Source organism: Dasypus novemcinctus, chromosome 15 (genome assembly GCF_030445035.2).
Source record: "Dasypus novemcinctus isolate mDasNov1 chromosome 15, mDasNov1.1.hap2, whole genome shotgun sequence".
Taxonomy (NCBI): domain Eukaryota; kingdom Metazoa; phylum Chordata; class Mammalia; order Cingulata; family Dasypodidae; genus Dasypus; species Dasypus novemcinctus.
The window spans coordinates 40,823,234-40,846,525 of record NC_080687.1 but is presented as its reverse complement, the minus strand read 5'-3'; the positions used below and the strand labels follow the sequence as shown (position 1 = coordinate 40,846,525).

Sequence of the window (23,292 nt, the reverse complement as noted above, 5' to 3'; positions counted from 1 at the left end):
TCGCACCCTCCGGGCCCTCCACCTGCAGAAGGTAGCTGCAGGGCCCTCTTTGCAGGCATCCATTCCAGAGCAAGAGGGCCAAAACAAGCCTACAGACTGCTGTCCCCTCCTCTGCAACCTCACTCCTGAAGCACAGGTAGCATATAAGAAATTAACCCTGAAATCTCAATAACCATCAACTTCTCAGAAGTGGGGACCATCTTGATAAAGCCTGAACATCTTAGTAAAGATCATTTCATTCTTCCGTCTCATGATCTGATGATTGCTTAACAAAACAGCCATTAAATTCTGAACTATTATATATTATGTATGGACGGTTTGCTTTAAAATGATAAGGCTTAATTGCTTAACTTTCATAAGTAACTGTCAGTACAAGGAAGCATTAACAAGTTTAAAATCAGCTCTTACAAACAAGTCAAACACATGGTCTGTGAGTAATTTTTCATCGGAGGCTACCTAGTAAAGGAATTGATTTAGGATCAGTCAATGAGACCTCAGAGTAATGGGGTTCTGCTTGAATTATAACCTTACCAGTCTTCTTCAGTCCCCCTTTCCTGGAATGAGTGATTCTGTACTTGTTAATAGGTTAAAACAGTATATTAGTTAACTAGAAAGCTTTATAATTTTAGTCCCTCATCTATTTATTTACCAATATAGGATCAATATTTACCCAGCTAATTCAGTCCTGCCATAAGTTAAAAACTGCAGACCTTTAACAAGTCCTATAAAGTCTAATTTACAAAAGGACTGAACTGCTCATTCATTCATTCGATCTCCATCCTCTTATAAGGCTTATTTGCATCTTCAAGGCCATTTTAAAGTAGGGCTCAGGAAGATAATCAGGGGAGGGCACCTAGAAGCATAGATGTGGACAGCTAAAAGAGATCCTGGAGATTCAGCTCCTACCCCTCCCTCCATTACAAATGAAGATATAAGCCAGGAGAGATTGAGCCACTCTCTTGTCCAGGTCTCAAATTTCACTGACTTGCAAATTTAAGTGAATTCACCCAATCAATTTCTTCGTGCTCTCAGGAACCTGGGAAGTTTAATCAATATGAGGAATTATTATGAGATACCACAAATTGTCACTCTATCTTTATTTGATGATAGAAATAACTTGAGTTTGTTAAACACACGGGAATCTACAGCCAAACATCTTCTGGATTGGGGATCACCACCACAATGGAAGAATCTTTGCCAAAGATCTTAAACTAACAGGAGAAAGGTGAGGATTAATTGGTTCATTATCAGGGTCAGAACTACAGCTTGGACAGCCTCTTCTCTAAGGTAAGTCATGAACACTCTAGTCTTCTTCTGTGTATCTCTTGTCACTTAAATATGTTTCCAGTAGGGGTGTATATCCTTTCCGAAGTCTTCTGTAGTGAAGAAAAACCAGCAGTGCAAGAAGACCAGCCAAAACCACCAGCACTCCCATAACCACTGCGAGGCTTGTGGTCCAACCTGGAGTTTCTTCGACTAAAATTGAAACAGAAGAAAAGAATCTACCGTCATAATTTTCATCAGTTGAACACTGTGACATAAGGAAAGAATAAACCAATTTTCTTTTCACATGTATTTTTTTGTTGATAAAGCAAAACTACTCTTGCAGAATAAAATTTATCTGCTCCTTCCTCACCAACTATTTATCATATCCACAATTGTTTTTCTGAAAGAAGTTGGAAATGGCACTCCATTATTTAAATATAGCTTATATTGCATTTAAAAATTTTTCTTACAATAAATACTTATGCAGAATAAACCCTCCAAGGAAGTATATAACTACTTTTGCGAGTTGGAAACTCATTTGTAAAAGTGCATGCTAAAATGGTATCTGGGGAACTGCAAAATATACAACCTCGAGGCGGAGAAAATCTGCTCTGGTTGCTACCTTTTTTATAGGGTGATAAATGCTTAAGATATCTCAGATTGGCTCTTAAAACAGGAGTCATTCAACAGCAGGAGAAAATGAAATTTATTCCCTTTTAAATAGTTATGAATAAAATCTGAAACTTTTGCATGATAAATCTAATCCTCTGCTCAAATATAGTTTTTAAGCACTCTTCCACAAAATTAGTGGATTTCATATTTTTCGTATATTTATGTCTACTTATCATTTCTTTTCTTTGGCCAGATGTTCTTAAATTCAGTTTTTCTGAATTGGGATGTTGTTTTATAACCTGCATTCCTCTAAAAGTAGTATTCTCCTTCTGGTCCTTTTCCTTCAATACCAATAGGGTCCTTACTCAGTCTGATGGGATTCCTTCAAGAGGACTGTTTTTCTTTACTAGAGAAGTTGTGGGTTTACAGAGCAACCAGGCATAAAATACAGGATTCCCATATACCACTCTATTATTAACAGGATACACTGGTGGCCCAGTGGTTAGGGCGTCCGTCTACCACATGGGAGGCCCGCGGTTCAAGCCCCGGGCCTCCTTGACCCGCGTGGAGCTGGCCCATGCGCAGTGCTGATGCGCGCAAGGAGTGCCGTGCCACACAGGGGTGTCCCCAGCGTAGGGGAGCCCCACGCGCAAGGAGTGCACCCATAAGGAGAGCCGCCCAGTGCGCAGGAGGGAGCAGCCTGCCGAGGAATGGCGCCGCCCACACTTCCCGTGCCGCTGACGACAACAGAAGCGGACAAAGAAACAAGACGCAGCAAAAAGACACAGAAAACAGACAACCGGGGGAGGGGAGGGGAATTAAAAATAAATAAAAATAAATCTTTAAAAAAAAAAAAAATTAATGATAGCATATTTTATCATTGTACTATTAACTATTTCCATATTTCAACTTAGGGTTCACTGCGATGCGTAGTTCCATGGATTTAAAAAAAATTTTTATTCTGTTACCATATATACAACCTAACATTTCGCCTTTCAATCATATTCAGATATACATTTCAGTGCTGTTATTTGCATTCACAGTGCTGTGCTACCATCACCACCAACCATTACTAAAACACTACCATCATTCATTCCAAATAGGAGGCCTGTGTATTTTAAACCTTAACTTCCCATCCTCTATCCCCATCCCATCCCCTGGTAACCTATATTTTAGATTTCCACTCTAGGAGTTTGCTCATTTAATTATTTCAAATCAGTGAGATCATACAATCTTTGTCCTTTTGTGTCTGGCTTATTTCACTCAACATAATATTTTCAGAGTTCATCCATGTTGCTGCATGTATCAGGCTTCATTCCTTTTTATGGCTGAAAAATATATATGACATCTTGTTTATCCATTCATCAGTGATGGACATGTGGGTTGCTTCCATCTTTTTGGCAATTGTGAATAATGCTGCTATGAACATTGGTGTGCAAATATCTGTTAGTGTCCTTGCTTTCAATTCTTTTGGATATATACCTCTAAGAGAATTTTAATTTTATCTCTACCTACTATGCAATCCCAAAGCATCTGCTGCCAGTTTCATCTTCTTAAAACACAGATGTTTATTGTGCCATTTCCTTGCTCAGGGACCAAAAATGACTGCCTTTTGTTGTTGTCCAAACTCCTTCACCTAGATTTTAAGGCCCTCTGTAAATCAGGTCCTTCTTGCAGATCCAACCTTAATTCACATCCTCTACACAAGCCTTCCACTACAAGTAGGCTTTTGTCACCCGGTCTTCCATATAGACCAAGCGTGACTTCGTTCTGTTCTCCACCCTTCTTTCCCTCTCACCTAACTGAAATTTACCCATCCCTTTGAATCTAGTTCAAGGTTCACCTCCTTCAAGAAGCCTTTCCCTAATCCCTCACTCCCTTCTCCAGCCTTCATTTTCAGTTGTATCTCCCCAGACAGGTTTGCAAATGTCCTTGTAAAATTAATAAATGAAGGTTAATGTGTATCTTCCATTTAACACATTTCAGGCATGTTTGGGCCCTCCCTATATCCTTGTTAATTGAGATCAGAGGATAGGGATGCATGCTCAGAATCACCTTCCAAACTCATTAAGTCCAGACAGCAAAGAGAAATAAAGAAGTTTAAAAGGTATGTTTTTGGAGAGCAGATGTGCTCAAGTGGTGGAGTGCCTGCTTCCCAAATACAAGGTTCCAGGTTCAATCGCCAGTACCTCCTAAAAACAAACAAACTCTCATGGGGGAACAGAGATCACTCAGTGGTTGAGACCTGCTTCCCATATACGAAGTCCTGGGTTCAATCCCTGGTACTGCCAAATAAATAAAAAAATAAATAAAAACATGATCACATTAAAAAAAAAAATGATGTGTTCTCAGCTGCCCACAGAAAAGAAACTTTAAGGAGAACGAACCATAGCAGAATCAGAACTAGGAGGAAAAGTCAGGGACAGATCCTAGGGCCTGAATGACTTTGGAACAGAGAGAGACAGATATAAGTTCAGAAATACTGTTAATTACTTGGTCAGCTGAGATTCAAGGCAGATGAAGTAGACACAAATGGGGGAAGCCACCAGCAGATAGGCTGTGTGTTGTTCAGTTTATGGATATTAAAAATAAACAATGTTTTTATTGTTTTACTTTTCCTTTCTCAACCAGCTCCGAGATTCTTTAAATGCTGTGTGGAGGCATACTGGAGCTTGGGCAAAGGGAAAAAAGACACTTGAAGCTATGAAGCAAAAAGACTGAACTTTTAGCAAATATACATGAACTTAAATACATATTCATATTTATTACACATGGATTCTAATGATGTCATGACTGCTGAAGACAACTTTTGAACTTCTCAGCTGACTCTATCTTCAGTTATTGCTAATGAGTCAGCCAAAAATATCCATCTCGCTTTATGGCCCCCTCTCCTGTTTAGCTGACAATGATATTACCTGGCTGGGTCATGTGCCTGAGTGCTTGAGCCTGGAACTGAATGAGTTCTGACTCTTTTGGATGATAAATGAGCCACAAAGACTCAGTAAGACACAGCCCTCTGGGAGACTTTCTGTACCCCGTGGTCTGTCGCTGTAGACAATCTCTGCACAGCTTTACCTGAGCATCCTTCCATATTTTGAACCAGGTGGGAAAAGTTAACAAAGTTCTACAATAAATAAGCTCTGTGTAGCCCAATCTGTTCTCAGGCCAATATCAACTCTGTTTTAATTCTCTGGCTGCTAAAACAAATATCACACAATGGTTTGGCTTAACAATAAGAATTCATTATCCCCTGCTTCCTCCAGGGGTCAGTATCTTCTGGTTGGCTATTCATCTCTAGGGTTCCTGGACTTTTCCATCACATGGCAATGTGCATGGCAAATCTCCTTTCTCTTCCAGGTTCTGTTGACTTCCATTTTCTGGCTGCTCCCTGTGGCTTCTCTTTGTGGGTCCAATTTCTTTTGCTTATAAAGACTTCAGCCATATTTGAATAAGGCCCACCGTCAGTTTGGGCATTCCTTCACTAATAACAACTCCAAAGGTCCTATTTGCAAATGGTTCACACCCACAAGACCAGAGGTGGGACCTAAACATGCCTTTTGTGGAGGACATAATTCAATTCCCAACAAACCCCCATAAACCCATCCAGTGGGCAACATGCAGGCTAATTGGAAGCAACTGATCCAGTTGCATAATAATGCAAAGGTGTAAAACAAATAGCAACATTTTGATAGTTTATTCATCAAGGATTCACTTTTAACTGATTTTTAAAAATATTTCATTATATTATGACATCTTGGTTATGGAGTCTTTTTGGCATCTCCCTTAAATTTTGTGCTTGAGAGGCAAGTGCTGCACTTGCCTTACCCTAATCCTAGACTTGCCTTCAAGTAATGATCTCTAAATCCTGCTAGTTCCACATGTGGCTATCTCATTTTGACTTTATTGGTTAGTCACTTCAAACACTAGTTTGAATTCTTTCTCCTCTGAGAAGTAAAGTTCTTTGATTAAGCCAATTAATTCAGACAGAATTATCAAATCAGGTATGGGAGGAGATACTCCTGTAGAGTAAGGTCTTTTAATCACTTTCAGTTCTCTGAAACATAAGTCACCTACCCAGTCTCTTTCTGATATTTAATTAGTAGTTTAAAGGCTCTTTCAGATATATATATATTAGTCAGGGTACTCCAGGGAAACAGAACTGATAGGGGATATATATATTTAAATATTATAAGATTTCTTATAAGAATTGGCTCTTGCAACTGCAGGGACTGACAAGTCCAGATTCAGTAGGGCAGGCCACAAGTTGGGAATGTCAATGAGGGTTTCAATGAATTCCCCAGGAGAAGCTGACTGGCTGAAGGAGAAAGAAAAATTCTTTCTAGATTCATCAGTTCTCCCTTTAAGGCCTTCTATTGATTGGATGAGATTTCTATCATGCAGAAGGCAATCTCCTTTGGTAATTGTAGATATAATTGGGCACAGACGCAATCAACTGACGACTTAAACCACACAGTATCCTCATGGTAACTATCAGGCCACTGCTTGCTTGACCAAACAACCAGACATCATAACCCGGCCAACTTGACACAGAAACTTAACTGTCACACACATGTTCTAGAAAATGGCCAACAAATAAAACTAGCCCTTGATCTAGTTACATATTAAAGGTCTTGGTTTACACTATAAAAAAAGAAAGAAGAAAGCAAACACGTTCCGGTAGAGGACGAATGAATCAGCCCATTAAGAGGTGATGTTCATTACCTGGCAGGTCAATGGCATAGCTGTAGCCAAGTTGCTCTGCAGTTAAAAAGAGTTCCTCATTAGTCACTGGAGGAAAGAAAGGAACCATGTTAAACATCCGATTGTGACCAATGGGTGCCAGCTCCTGAGGCCAGGCATCTATGCGAGGCTTAAATCTTTTCATCCACTCGTCAAAAATGGCATCAGTGAAAGAATGAAGGACCTGCAAGACAGATGAGCAGCACGTTAATATTGACTGATCTGCTCCAGTCAGAATCCCAAGCTTTCCTTCCATAAAGTGGAATGGGATTCTTCTTGACATGAAGAGCTTCACTATATCCGATCTAACCTTAATTACATACCTCCTGGCATTTTAGTTAAGTTTCCAAGGATATATGAATAGCAAGAATTATGAATCCCTTGTCAAGTGCACAAAGGAAGGTTCATATTGTAGATTTAATACTACTCTGGACACATTTTAGAACTTCAACAAAAACATGTTATTTTAACTTCAGAGAAAAGGCAAGTATGATGAGATGTTTATTTTAGTCACTATTCAGACTCTTTGTTCGGTATTAACAGAAGGGAAAGTGGCGGTTGTGTTTACCAGTATTATAATACAAAAAGGACAGTTTGAAAAAAAAGACAGTTAAAAAAAAAATCTCCAATGTAGGTTTTTCTATCTACTCATTTTATAACTATTTCACTCTGAATTCTTAGAGTTATGCCAGCACAAGAAAGTCTAAATGTTGTAATACACATAGTGCCCATTTTTACATTTTTATTTTTTCTGGAAAGCTGTTAAAGACCTTTTCAAATAACAGCAATTATTACAAGTTTTAAAGTATCAACAGTAAAATTTCCATATTTATAGCCCTAATTTTGCAACAGGATATAAACGTGAGAGCTCTGCATGGCCTTACACCTAGAAGTTAAGAATTCTTCTTTCAATCCCTAGACATGTGCAAGGAGCTGAACAGCATCTGATCTTCCCTTGTATCCCTAGCACCTGTCACCCCAGAGCCTGTCACTGGGGGGGGGGGGGGGGGACAGAACAGGAGGGCAGAAAGTGGGCTTATTTCAATAAATACTTGTTAAATGAACTCATTCATACATTCATACTATACCCCACATGAACCCCAATTGCAACACTTATCAAATTATACTATAACTTATTATTTACAGATCTACTTCCCCCAACAGAACCCTAACTTCTTAAGGTCACACATAAGGTCTTTTCACCTTTGAAGTCTCGTGCTTAGCATGCTACTGGGACAGAGTCAACGCTTAATACATATTTGTTATCAGATGACAGCATATTATGCAAAGTCGTTTTATTTGCATAGTTTACCCTCATTCAATTGCTTCCCCAAACGTCCTTTGCCATTCAATACTGCTTCCCCAAAAAATATCCATTTCTTAAAAGAAGACAGTAGATTGGTTCAGGCTGGTTTTGTATAATTCAACATAAAGAGTCCCCTTTGTCCTCATCCTGCAATACCATTCCTTGTGTTTTCTAGCATCAAAATCTTTCAAGGACCAAGTCAAATGCTCCCTGTCCTGAGACATCTTTCACCACATTTCCCAGTCTGAATTCTTTGCTTTTTGTACTTTTTTGTATTGCCCTTCTGACTTGTATTACCAGTGTTTATTTTAGTAGGTAATATTTTCAACTCTTACCTGAGTTTCCTTCCCCACCCCCTTACTTGTACTTATTAGCCCCAACAGTGACTTGCAACCTGCACTGTCTCATGTGGCTAGATTTGAGGTAGAAAAAGAAATCAAGGGAGAGGAGGCAAGATGGCGGCTGAGGGAACTTCCCGGTTACTAGCTCCTGGAGGGAATCGGCTGGGAGGCGTCGGAGACTCTTTGGGACCGGGCTGTTTCGGGATTTTTCCTGGTCCCAAGGTGTTTGGACATCGATTTGGAGGGAAGGTAACAGAGAGGATCCGTCTGTGAAATATACACAGAGATCCCAGCTACGTGTGGAGGATTCCCTCCTTGGGTAGGCAGAGCCGAGGCAGCTAGCACTGCGCGGAGCCCCGGTGGGCGGCGGCCAGGGTAGCCTAGCTGGGCCGCGGTGGGCAGCGGGCGGGGGATCCGAGCCACGCCGCGGTGGGTGGCGGGTGGGAGAGCCGAGCCGCGCTGTGCCGCGGCGGGCGGCGGGCGAGGGAGCCGAGCCCAGCCGAGCACAGCTGAGCCGCGGAGGGTGAGGGGGCGGAGCCCAGCCGAGCTCAGTCGAGCCCAGCCGCGCCGCGGAGGGCGGCGAACGGGAGAGCCGAGTCGCGCTGCGCCGCGGCGGGTGGCGGGTACGGAAGCCAAGCCCAGCCGGGCCCAGCCGAGCCCAGCCGAGCCGTGGCGGGCGAGGGAGCCGAGCCCAGACGAGCTTGGCCAAGCCCAGCTGCGCCGCGCCGGGCGGGAGAGCCGAGCCGCGACGGGCGGGGGACCCGAGCCCAGCCGAGCCCAGCCGAGCCTGGCGGCGGGGTTTCTGTTCTTTGTTTTTTGTTTTTTTTTAATTTAATTTAATTTTATTTTTGTTGTTGTTGTTGTTGTTTTTAATCCTCTCTTTCCTGTCCCCATTATTCTTCTTATACTATTTTATCTTAACAGTACAATAGGTCCTACAGGAAATACCTCACATTTGCTGGGTTTCCTCACCCTCCACTGCCTCATTTCTCTGTGAATAGATTTAACCTATCTACAATATCCCCTTTCCCCTACAACTTGATATCCTCCACCATCTGCTATCTCTCCTATATTCCATCTCCCTTTCTTTGATCCACAAACTGTCTAACTCTTAATTTCTAATACCTTTGTTTAGTTTTCCATCTGATATTCGTCCCTGAAACTATTACCTTTCTTTTCTCTTTCCCTCTCTCACGAAAACAATAGCCTCTTAGTACGTACCACATTCCTCCCATATTCAGTCGTCTACCTCATTATAGGTACTTTCCTACTACTATAACTCTACACAATTTACATGATCTAACCTCCATCCTCCCAGAACTCATATTGTTGCTTTGTTAACATATATCACCAATACTACTTCACACTTTTTCCTCCCTTACACAATTGCCTTTCCCCAGCACTAATACTTTCCTTTAAAGTGAGCTTAACTACCAATAAGAAATTGGAATAAGAAGAACAAAGTGACAAAGAGAAGATATAACACTTACGCAAAAACAACAGCTAATTAATCTCCAAGACTAGACAAAGAAGCTAAGGAACTGATTAAACCCGTCAAGAAAAAATGTTGACAAGACAGCAACAAAAATCTACAAACCAAACCAGTAATCAGGAAAACATGGCTGAATCCAATCAGGAAGGGGGGCAGGACTTCGCACAAGCAATGAAAGATCTCAGATCATTTATCACCGACAAATTTGATGAAGTAATGAAAGAGGTTAACAGCATGAAGACAACACTTGGAGGGGAAATTGCAGACATGCGCAAAAAAATAACAGATATGATGGAAATGAACACCACAATTCAAGAAATCAAAAATACACTTGCAGCAAATATCAGCAGACTAGAAGAGGCAGAGCAGAGAATTAGTGATGTGGAAGACAGTGCATTGGAAATCAAACAGACAGTAGAAGTGGTCAATAAAAAGGTAGAAAAAATCCAGATAGGACTTAGGGACCTGAATGATAACGCAAAACGCTCAAACATACGTATTATAGGCATTCCAGAAGGAGAAGAGAAGGGAAAGGGGTCAGGAGTGTTGCAGGAAATAATGAATGAAAACTTCCCAAATCTACTGAAAGAGACAGATGTACATATCCAAGAAGCACAGCGCACTCCACTGGTCATAAACCCCAACAGGCCCACCCCAAGACATATACTTGTCAAATTATCCAAAGCTCAAGACAAAGAAAAAATTCTAAAAGCAGCAAGAGAAAAGAAAACCATCACATACAAGGGAAACTCCATAAGATTAAGTGCTGATTTCTCATCTGAAACGATGGAGGCAAGAAGGCAGTGGTATGATATAGTCAAGGTACTAAAGGAAAAAAATTTCCAACCAAGAATACTCTATCCAGCTAAACTAGCATTCAAAAATGATGGAGAGTTCAAAATATTCACAGATAAATAGAAACTGAAAGAGTATATCAACAAGAAACCTCCCCTTCAAGAAATTCTTAAGGGAGTTCTGCAGGAAGAAAGGAAAAAACAGGACAGTCAGAGATGGAGGAGAGTGTAAAAGCAACAAGAAAGACAAAAATAGAAGGGGAAAATAAAATAATACAAACAAAATATAACAAACACAAATCCAACCAAAATATGGCTACCATAAATAACTCTCTAAACATAATAACACTGAATGTCAATGGACTAAACTCACCTATCAAAAGATTCAGACTGGGACACTGGATAAGGAAATACGACCCATCTATATGCTGCCTACAAGAGACACATCTTAGACCCAGAGACTCATGGAGGTTGAAAGTGAATGGCTGGAAAACAATCATACAAGCAAACAACAACCAAAAAAAGGCAGGAGTAGCTATATTAATATCAGACAAAATAGACTTTAAATGCGAAACAATTGTGAGAGACAAAGAAGGATACTATATTTTAGTGAAAGGGACAATCTGTCAAGAAGATCGAACAATCATAAATATTTATGCTCCTAACAAGGGCGCCTCTAAATATGTGAGGCAAATGCTGGAAAAACTAAGTGAAAGAATAGATGCATCTACAATTATAGTGGGGGATTTTAATACACCACTATCAACTCTGGACAGAACATCTCAAAAGAGAATCACCAAAGAAACAAAACATTTGAACAGTATATTAGAAGAGCTGGATCTAATAGACATATATAGATCATTACACCCAAACACAGCAGGATATACATTTTTCTCAAGCGCACATGGAACATTCTCCAAGATTGACCATATGCTAGGCCACAAAGAAAGGCTTAATGAATTCAGAAAGATCGAAATCATACAAAACAATATCTCTGACCACAGTGGAGTGAAGCTGGAAATTTGCAAGGGACAGAGACCCAGACTTCACATGACAATTTGGAAATTAAACAGCACACTCTTAGAAAAACAGTGGGTCAAAGAGGAAATCTCGAAAGAAATCAATGACTACCTTGAAACAAATGATAATGATAACACAACATACCAAAATTTATGGGATGCAGCAAAAGCGGTACTGAGAGGGAAATTTATAGCCATAAATTCATATATCAAAAAAGAAGAAAGAGCAAAAATTGGAGAACTAACTGCACTTTTGATGGAATTAGAAAAACAACAACAAAGTAACCCAACAGGAAGAAGAAGGAAGGAAATAACAAAGATAAGAGCAGAACTAAATGAAATAGAAAATAAGAAAGCACTTGAAAAAATAAACAAGACCAAGAGCTGGTTTTTTGAGAAGATCAACAAAATTGACAAACCTTTAGCGAGACTAACAAAGAAAAAAAGAGAAAAGATGCAAATACACAAAATAAGAAATGAGAAAGGTGATATCACCACTGACCCCACAGAAATAAAGACTATCATAAGAGGATACTTTGAAAAACTATATTCCAACAAAAATGACAATTTAGAGGAAATGGACAAATTCCTAGAAACTCATAAGCAGCCCATACTGACAAAAGAAGAAATTGATGATCTTAACAAACCAATCACAAGCAAAGAGATAGAATCAGTCATTAAAAATCTCCCAACTAAGAAGAGCCCAGGGCCAGACGGCTTCACAGGTGAATTCTACAAAACATTCTGGAAAGAACTAACACCAATCCTGTTGAAACTATTCCAAAAAATCGAAACAGAAGGAACACTGCCTAATTCCTTCTATGATGCCAACATTACCCTAGTACAAAGCCAAACAAAGACACCACAAGAAAGGAAAATTACAGACCAATTTCTCTAATGAACCTAGACGCAAAAATACTTAACAAAATACTTGGTAATCGTATTTAACAACACATTAAACAAATTATACACCATGACCAAGTGGGATTTATTCCAGGTATGCAAGGATGGTTCAACATAAGAAAATCAATCAATGTAATACACCATATAAACAGATTGAGAGAAAAAAACCACATGATTATATCTATAGATGCAGAAAAGGCATTTGACAAAATACAGCACCCCTTCCTGATAAAAACACTCCAAAAGATCGGAAAACAAGGAAACTTTTTGAACATGATAAAGCGTATATATGAAAAACCGAAAGCCAACATTGTTTACAATGGCGAAATCCTGAAATCCTTCCCTCTAAACTCAGGAACAAGACAAGGATGCCCATTGTCTCCGCTCCTATTTAACATTGTCTTGGAAGTACTTGCTCAAGCACTGAGACAAGAACCAGATATAAAAGGCATTCAAATTGGAAGGGAAGAAGTCAAAATTTCATTATTTTCAGATGACATGATCCTATATTTAGAAAACCCTGAGAGATCTACAACAAAGCTCCTAGAACTCATAAATGAGTTTAGCAAAGTCGCAGGTTATAAGATCAATGCGCAAAAATCAGTAGCATTTCTGTACACCAATAATGAGCAAGATCAGGAGGAAATCAAGAAACAAATAACATTCACAATAGTAAATAAAAAAATCAAATACTTAGGAATAAATTTAACTAAAGAGGTAAAAAACTTATACATCGAGAACTATACAAGATTGTTCAAGGAAATCAAAGAAGACCTAAATAAATGGAAGAATATTCCCTGTTCATGGATAGGAAGACTGAATATTATTAAGATGTCTATCCTACCAAAACTGATCTACACATTCAATGCAATCCCAATAAAAATCAACACAGCCTTCTTTAAGGAACTAGAAAAACTAACTATGAAATTTATTTGGAATAGAAAGAGGCCCCGAATAGCCAAAGACATATTGAAAAAGAAAAACGAAATAGGAGGAATCACACTTCCTGACTTCAAAACATACTACAAAGCTACAGTAGTGAAAACAGAATGGTACTGGCATAAGGAGAGACACACAGACCAATAGAATCGAATTGAAAGTTCAGATATAGAACCTCATGTATATAGCCATATAATATTCGATAAAGCCACCAAACCCTCTCAACTGGGAGAGAATGGCCTATTCAACAAATGGTGCCTGGAGAACTGGATAGCCATATGTAGAAGAATGAAAGAGGATTACCATCTCACACCTTATACAAAGATCAACTCAAGATGGATCAAAGACCTAAATATAAGAGCCAAGACCATAAAGACCTTAGAAAGCAGTGTAGGGAAACATCTACAGGACCTTGTAATAGGAAATGGCTTCATGAATATCACACCAAAAGCACGAGCAGCAAAAGAACAAATAGATAAATGGGACTACCTCAGAATTAAAGCCTTCTGCACCTCAAAGGAGTTTGTCAAGAAAGTAAAAAGGGAACCCACACAATGGGAGAAAATACTTGGCAACCATATATCTGATAAGAGACTTATAACTTGCATATATAAAGAACTCATATATCTTGAAAACAAAAAGATAAACAACCCATTTAAAAAATGGGAAAAAGACTTAAACAGACACTTCTCCAAAGAAGAAATACAAATGGCTAAAAAGCACATGAAAAAATGCTCCAAATCTCTAGCTATCAGGGAAATGCAAATCAAAACTACAATGAGATACCATCTTACTCCCATAAGATTGGCAGCCATGAAAAAAACAGTAGAATACAAATGCTGGAGAGGATGTGAAGAAAGGGGAACACTCATCCATTGCTGGTGGGAATGCAGAAGGATCCAACCATTCTGGAGGACAGTTTGGCGGTTTCTCAAAAAATTATCCATAGATTTGCCATATGACCCAGCAATACCACTGCTGGGTATTATCCCATCAGATCTGAAAACAAGGACACAAACCGATATATGTACACCAATGTTCTTAACAGCATTGTTCACTATCGCCAAAAGTTGGAATCAATCCAAATGTCCATCAACAGAGGAGTGGATCAATAAAATGTGGTATATACACACAATGGAATACTACTCAGCTGTAAGAACCAATACACTACAATCGCACGTGATAACATGGATGAACCTTGAGAATCTTATGTTGAGTGAAGCAACCCAGGCATTGAAGGACAAATACTATATGACCTCAATGATATGAAATAAGTTAACTGCCTCAGAGAGCTAGAGTCTGGAAAAGTGGCTTACAGGAAATCGGGGGGTGGAGGAAGGATGTGAGTTAATGTCTGCAGGAGTAGAATCTGTGATGAGCTGGCGGTAAGTATGAGCACAAAGAAGGGACAAAATGGGGGCAAGGGGTTACCTTCGGGTGGGGTTTTCTGGGTTTGAGGGGGGCTGGGGATGGGAAGAGGGGTAATATTGTCCAAGAAATAGGTGGGAGGGAGGGGCAACATACGAATATGGGAGAGTGTCAGAAGTTCGTTGAGAACTAAATGTTGAGTAAAACGTATCAAAGTATAAGTAGGAGGGTTACCTGGTTAGGACGCTCAGGGGGTATGGTCTGATGCGTGACGGACTCCGGAGGGAATAGCTGAAGGCTCATTTTGCCAAGGTGGGTTCTACCATTGGGTGGGGTGGACCCATATCCTGGGGAAGACTAATGCCGTCGAATAGAGAGAACTGTATCTCTCGTGAGAAAGGACGGCTCCCAGGGTATTAGATTGGCAGGCGTTGTGGGCCCTAAGGGGAGGGGAAAATGGATGTGGAATGGATGGAACAAAGGTAAATAAGGGGGCAAAAGAGGAGTTATGTGAGAGTACACGAGGATGAATATAAAACAGCTAATATTACACCAAAAACATATAGGGGACGACAGACTAATAATGAAAACCATAAGACAAAACATAGGATAACTAAAAAATTTAGAAAACTGTACAGCCTAAAATATGGACCACATAGTAAGCACAAATGTCACCTTGCTTGAAAACTATAGTGTTGGAATCTGTACATCAGTTTCAGGAAATATGATATGAATAAGTTAAAAGATTATTGCTGTGCAAGGGAAAAGGTTTTATGGTGGATCTGGGGAAATACTGTATATTGTATATATGAATTTCAGTGATCTAAGACTCTTCTGAAGCTGACATTATGTTGGGATTCACTTTACGGGAAGTTTTGGATCACAGAGTGGTTCAACAATGGCAGCGGAGGAATACTGATATGGGATGTTATTGACAGGATATATATGGTTGACAGGGAGTTATACAGGGCATATGCCCAGGGTATATGGTAATGTCTATATATACTCATAGTGGAAACAAAAACAACAGCTGGGGGGGTACTGGGCTCCTGGCCGGGGGGTCACTGTTGTGGGCCCTGGGAGAGCAGCGGCAATCCTCCAGGTGCAACGGCAAGAACCAGGAAGGAAGGAGGGCCCAACAGTGGGCTCGTGATACTAATGGTTACACTTTTGAGCCTATACACCTGCAATAAGAACAAGGCCTAGAGTAGCATTGTGCCTGGGGGTTTCCTCCTGACAGCCTGCATGTTACTCAAATGTGGCCACTCTCACAGCCAAACTCAGTGTGTAGATGCGATGCATTCCCCCCAGCATGGGACATGACACCCGGGGATGAGCATCCCTGGCACCGAGGGATCACTACCACATACCAGCTGAAGAAGCAACTATAAAATGACCTTGAATTAAAGATTCAATGCGGAACAGCAGAATATACCTGTCTACATATAATAACATGACTTCGGGAAGCTGTTTGACCTAATGTAAGGGGGAAATGGAAAGGAGAAATGAGATTATAAGGCTTTGAGTCTCTAAAAAAGAGTCTGGAGGTTGTCAGGAATACCCCTATGTACAACTGAACAGAGTCTAAGAGACAGATAAGGTAGATACAACCCCAGGTATTGGTTCTTTTGAGGGATAAAGAGACCCACGGGTTCTATGGTCATGGCAGAAGGGGTTCACTGCCATGACAGATAGCCCTTCTTTGGACCTGGTGTTTCTGCGTGACGGAATTGGACTCAGAGGGGATCTCTTTTCACAAGACTTGCATGCTACTTTATTGGAATTGTAGTCAGTGCTGGGTTTAAGATATATGTAGGGGATTTGAATCTCTGGACTGATAATATGACACCCAGGCCCAGAGCCTCAACAGACTTCAGCTCCTACACTTTGATTTATTGGACTTACTCCACTCAGCTAACATGGAGTTGAAGAAGGTCAACCACCACAACATGGAGCCTAGAGTGTCTACAACTGGAAGCGGGAGGAGTGCATCCAGTACCCATATGGAATCTAAGCCCTCACTTGACATAGATGTGCAATGGACACAACCAATCCAATGTCCACAGAGAAAATGTGGAATGGGTGTGGGAACGGTAGTCATGGTGGCTGCTGGGTGTGGGGAACGGGAGGAAGAGATGAGATGTGGAGGCGTTTTCGGGACGTGTAGTTGTCCTGGATAGTGCTTCACGGACAATTACGGGACATTATAGATCCCCCCAGGGCCCACTGGATGGAACGTGAGAGAGTCTGGGCTATGATGTGGACCATTGACTATGGGGTGCAGTGATGCTCAGAGATGAACTTACCAGGTGCAATGGAATTGTCATGATGATGGGAGAGAGTGTTGCTGTGGGGGGAGTGGGGGGCGGGGGCGGTGGGGTTGAATGGGACCTCATATTTTTCATAATGTAATTTAAAAAAATAAATAAATAATTAAAAATAAAATAAAATAAAATAAAAAAGAAAAAGAAATCAAGTAATTTACTGAAGAGATTTTTCCCCCACGGGTGGATTTTTTTAAGTTCATGGCAGTGACAATCATCTTGAAAATCAAAACATTAAATAATAAGTCCTGGGCTTTGGGGGAGAGAGAAGAGACTTTCTGAATTCTAAGATCTTGGCTATGAATAACAAAAGTGAAACCCTGAAGGAGGAAAGGCATAGAGTCTGTTGCATAAACCACAGCTTTGGGCAAACACACAATAATGGAAGTGATCAATATTTCCCAAAAGTAGAGCTCAGAAAAAGTTATCTCGGAGGAGAGTGTCAGCTCTGGGGAAGGAGGTGTCAGTTGTTGGTTTAAGTCCCTGAGAAAGGTGCTCATGCCTGAGCCCTGGGAACTCCACGGTTGGAGGCTCTCAGGGAGGAGGAAATCTGTGCTCCCCATGTAGCCTGGGGGGCCTGCCAGCCTCATAGAGAAGTCTTGCCTCCAGCATGGTGCCCAAGAGGAGGAAAGCCTCAGGGTGGCATCCATTTTTCCATCTTCCTTGGTAAATTCCTTCGTATTTTAAGTAAAGCAGTATGCCAAGCATTTAGGTATACTCCACCTTCCCGGATAGATACCATATTCCATGAAATTTAAATAGAAGTCATTAGGAAAAACTTCTAGGAAAACTCTTTAAAGGGGGTCATTTCAGCTGAAAAGTGTCTCTTTTCTCCTTTCTGCTTCCTGGAGCATGGATGTGATGACTGGAGACACAGCTGCCATCTTATATCTAACTGGCAAACTTAAGAAGGAAGCCAGTCTCCAGTACAGAAAGACAGAAGGTGCCTAGGTTATTGATGACTATGAAGATGCCATATCAGTCTTGCTATTACATAGCTGGTAAGTGGTAGAGTAAGAATTTGAACCAGGTAGTCTGGTTTAGAGTGGGAGATCTTAATCAACATACTCTACTACCCTCTACCTTCTATACTACCACCCTAAGAGAGAAAAAATCCAGATTCATTGTTGCAAGAGGCAAATAACTTGAAAAGCACCAGAATTCACCCAATGCAAAATGTAAATAAGAATGGACAAGACTCCAAAGCAATTCATAATCTGGAGAGAGAAAAGAACAGGGGGAAAAAATGAGAGCTATAGGTCTCAGATGACTTATAATGTATTATACATTAAATACTCTAGTGGGAAGTATACAGAGAGTACCCAATTATAGAAAATAGTAATAAACTAAAAATAAAAGGCTGGAATGTGCCAAGAAGATGCAAAAAATGGAATAAACAAAACGCTGCAAGCAATAATCAATCCACAGGATAGAAAGGGAAGCAGTGCAACCCATAGAACAGGTAATTTCATTAGAATTATAGGCATTGTCCCTGAATAAGATACCTTGAATTATTCTCTAGAAACTAATTGTGTCTTTGTTAGACACAAATTGAAAATGACCTCAGGTAATATATCAGTTAAGGCCAAAAGTAATTTGAGGGTAAGAAATGAAAGCAAAAGTAGAGTAAAAGATATTCTCGTTGCCCTTATCTCTGCTGTAGAAATAGAAAGCTAAATTTTGGTGTTAAAAATTGAGGACTTCAGAAATGAGTTTCCGAAATTTGGTACGCAAATTTATCCTATTTTGTTCCAACAAAATAAGGGTAGGTACAGGAAGGAAAATCATTTAACTCCAACTTAGTGACAATATTGAAGAAAATGTGATTATATGAGCTTTCTGGTGAATTTTTTTAAACGCACCCCTTAAGGAAGAAAGCAATCAAGCAATAACTAGTGTGCCTGCAGTCACAAAGAAACCTAATAAAATGAAGGAGAGCATGCATCTTTTTTTCCCCTGGAAAACCACACTTTTATTCAGTGGAATATCCCCCGTTTAACACAGTGTTGAATCATACACACACATACACACAGAGCCCAGGAAAATGCCTGCAGATAAACCAGTGAAGAAAAAACAAGTCAACCATTATTGTCAGCATAATCACTCCATGGAGAGGGAAGGGGGAAAAAAGGAAGCAGAATGGAGAAGAAGGGTTCAAACCCCTAGACACAGCAAAACATTCAGACATTTGGGATTACAATAAAATTTAAAAGGAAGGAAAGAAATAAATAGTGTCTGGAGGCAGCTTAGGTGGTCTGAGAGCAGGAAGAGGGCTCCAGGCTGGCAGGCAAGCCCAGGGCAGCTCAGGCTGCCCACCCACTACTGGCAGGGGTCCCAGGATGGAAGCAGACGGTGGAACTGCAAGGACCAACCCATCCTCTGCAGCTTTACAAGACCCTCTTCCAGGCTGGCAGAGGTAAAACCCCAAACATCTCTGGAGGTGCAATGGTCCCCTGAAAAGCTTAGAACCAAGGAAACACCAGCCCCCAGCCCCTCACTAGCCTGACATTAATGGCCACAGCCTGTCCCTAAAAAACTTTGCTCCCCTCTCCTTGGGAAAGGAAGAATGGGGCATGGAGAGAAGGGAAAGGACTCTAACTGCAGCACGAGATCAGAGAGCATCTCCTTGGACGGAGTCTGAGGAAAGGAATAGACAAGGAAATACAAAGGAAAAAGAAAATAAAAATGTCAGGTTATGGAGCCGGCAAGTGCTGATTCTATCCACACAAGTAGCTCAGGCTGCGTTGCCGAAACGTCCTGTCCACTGGGGGCGCTGCTCAGGCTGCCTGCCTGGAACGGCCACGCCGGCGGGGCGCCCTCACTCGTGGCTCTGACTGTCGCCTCTGCGGGGCTGGATCCTGGCAGCCCGATTTGGGGAGAGGCAAAGGGAGTCCGGTGAAGTGAGAAAGAAGACAGAGAAGACACTCGATGTTACAGGGTGCCGGAAGAGACCATAAGGTTGTAGGTAAGAGTCATCCAGGCAAGTCTGCAGGATGGAGGAAAGCGGTCCTGGCCTCACGGAGGCCACTGGCGGAGGAAGACAGGCTATGCCAGCTCAACGTCAGCCCGGATGGCTCGTGTTTCAATTTTGCTATAACTCTCTCTCCCTATCCTTTCCTATCCACCCCCTCGTTGCGCACAGAGCAGAACAGAACAGAAGGTATTATTTCTCAGGCATCTTGGAGGAGTTACTTCCAGAAAGTACCACTTCAGCATAGATGTGCCTAATAAAATTGGCTATATAAAAAAGGAAATATCAAGAGCATTAGAAACACAGTTGCTAAACCCCTGACAAAGAAAGCTTGTATTTTAAGGATTAAGTTAGCAGATGTAGTCAGAAGGTCTGGAAGCTTTGAAAGAAGTGACCTCCAGCTCAATGCATCATAAACAGACAATACAGGTTGAAGAAAGCAAACCAGCGTCTTAGAAGAGATTCTAGATAAGAACTGAGATACTCCCAGGCCATTCCTGGCTAAGAAGTTGCTAAAGTTCTAAAAGAAGAGCACTCAAATCAATCCTAATACCATGTTAGAGTTGTATATAAATTGCTTCGCCATTACACCTAATGCCATCAATAATGAAGTGTATATAGTTTACCAATTAGTATAGGTTTCATTCTTCTCAATGAGTTAATGTTTATCCTTATAAAGTCGAGAGTTGGAAAGAACCCCTTCAGGTCCATTTAGCTCTTACCAAGTTAAAACACCATACAGTGCCCCCAGATGAACATATAGAAATCCTGCCTGCCTGGGGGGCCCAGCCCAAGCAGGCAGTCAGCCACCCTTTCTCATTTCTCAACTCTTATTAAAATCACGAAGATGTTATGCTACTTAGGAACTAGTGACTGCGTATATCAGTTCTTTAAAAGTTATATTTCAAATAAATAAATGTGGAATTTTAAAAGACATGAATAAATACTCATGATAAAACCAATGGCCCTATCTTTTCTAAAGCCACGTCAAATTTTTCAGACCTGTCCTTCAACAGTTAGTGTTAATTCCTACTGACATGAGCTAACAAGACTAAATTTCCTCAATTATAATGAAAGCATTTGTGATGGGATCAAATTAAGATGGTCTAAACTGAAAAAAAAAAAAGGCAGGGGGACAAAATATCTGCAGCTAGAAAACTTGACATGGGGAAATTTTTGAGGAGAAAACTTTTCTTAAGATCCCTGCTTGGCCACTTACTGACTGGTGTGATCTTGGGCATGTTTCTTAGGGTCTCTGAATTTTATTATCTCCATTCTTAAAATAAGGATAATAGTTTACCATACAGAGTTTTGTGAAGTTAAAAGATGTTTGTGTAATATATAAGCTAGGACCGGCATGTAATAGATGCTCAATAATATAACATGGTTCTAATAAAAATCTAATGAATCTAAGTTCCAGTCTCAATGCAGATTGTTAGGTTTTTAAAAAACAAAATTATTTTGTTATTGATTTACATAGAGAACAGGTCATTTTTAGTAATTATATTCTGTTGAACCGTTAGTGCTTTTTCTTTCTTCTTCCAGAAGTCAATATCCTGCGTGAACAAACAGAAAACAGAAAAGGAAATGCAAATAGATGCTGTGAGTGAAAAAGTGTTGAACCTTTCTCATAAGAAAGCAATGCAAATTAAAATACACTGAAATATCATTTCCACCTATCAGATAGGCAAAAATGAAAAAGTGTGATGAATGATAAACTGTCATTAATAACAGTAGTGGGATTGTCAATCTGATACATAGCTGGTGAGGGAATAATTTGGTTCAGCCTTATCGAGGGCAATTTGGCAATATCTATCAAAATTGCAAATGTATTTATTTGCCCTTAAACCCAGTGATTCTATCCTTTCTTCTTATGCTACATGTTCAAGTTATTTATTGCAGCATTGTTTGTGGGGCAAAGATTAGAAATCACCAAAATGTTCATCAATAGTGGACTGGTTAAAAATATGGGGATAAAGTAATAGGAAGGAATACCATACAGCAGTAAAAAAGGAAGTGTCTATGGGATGCTGCAATTTGGATAAAAGTGGGAAGAAATATACAAACATACTTGCTTGTATATTTATAAAATATATTGGGGAAAATAAGGGAAAAATAATAATGGGTAGCTGGGAGATGGGGTGATACAAAGACTTCACATGACCATTTTGTACATTAGACATTTGAGCCTGTTACATGAATTATACGTTTAATTTTTTTTAATTTAGGAAAATATGTAGCGACCTAAAAATTAAATAACAAGTGAAAATGGATATTTTATATAATAGGTGCATTATAATTGCAACAACATAAAACATTAAGATAATGAAAGTAAAAAATCAGAAAAATTGAAATGAAATAATGGGCATTTTAAAAACATTTTTGGCCAACATTTATATAGTTATAAATCATTAAAAAGTCATTCAATTATTAAAAATAAAAGATTGAGGGAAGCAGATGTGGCTCAAGTGATTGAGCTTCCACCTACCATATGGGAGGACCCGGGTTCAATCCCTGGGGCCTCCTGGTGAAAAAAAGGCCATGCCCACAGTGGCGAGCAGTGCCCATGTGGCAAGCCAGTGCCCGCGTGGCAGGCTGAGTGCTCACACAGCAAGCTGTGTAACCACGTGATAAGCCAGTGCCCATGCAAGTGAGTCACACAGCAAGATGACGATGCAACAAAAGAGAGACAAAGGGGAGAGTCAAGGTGAGGTGCAACAGAAACCAGGAACTGAGGTGGCTCAAGTGACAGGGAACCTCTCTCCAAACTAGAGGTCCCCAGGATCAAATCCTGGTGAATCCTAGTGGAGGAAAAAAAATGAGAAAAGAAGACAAAAAGAGAGATAAACACAGAAGATCACATAGTGAATGGGCACATACAGCAAAAATGGCAGGGTGGCGGGGGGGACAGAAATGAAAAATAAAGAAATAAAAGATTGACATGAAATAATGTTATTTTTATTTCTAACAATATAGTCTATTTTTTTATTTAAAGAAAAATAAATTAAATGGATCCATTTTTAAGTGCTTCACTCTTGGGGAGAAAAGTATTTCCTATACTTCTTTTTTTTAATTTTAACTAAACTCATAGTAACTCAGAAGTAGAATATGTGATCAACTTACTATTGTGATCTTTTAATTTTACTAATTGTATTGAAGACTAGAAGAGTAGTCAAAAATGGTCTTAACATAGATGTGGAATGGACACAACCAATCC

At 40.2% G+C, this 23,292-nt stretch overlaps 1 protein-coding gene across 1 annotated transcript in view; it reads right to left on the bottom strand.

Annotated features, from left to right (window-relative positions):
- Window positions 1-1,141: 1,141 nt before the first annotated feature.
- Window positions 1,142-23,292, bottom strand: part of DCT (dopachrome tautomerase) — a 43,024-nt gene continuing 20,873 nt past the window's right edge. Inside the window, exons 7-8 of the mRNA XM_004457733.5 lie at window positions 6,601-6,802; window positions 1,142-1,476 (exon numbers count right to left, since the gene is read on the bottom strand). Of these exons, the coding sequence (XP_004457790.2) occupies window positions 1,304-1,476; window positions 6,601-6,802 (375 nt within the window). The 3' untranslated portion in view covers window positions 1,142-1,303. The remainder of the gene's footprint in view (window positions 1,477-6,600; window positions 6,803-23,292) is intronic.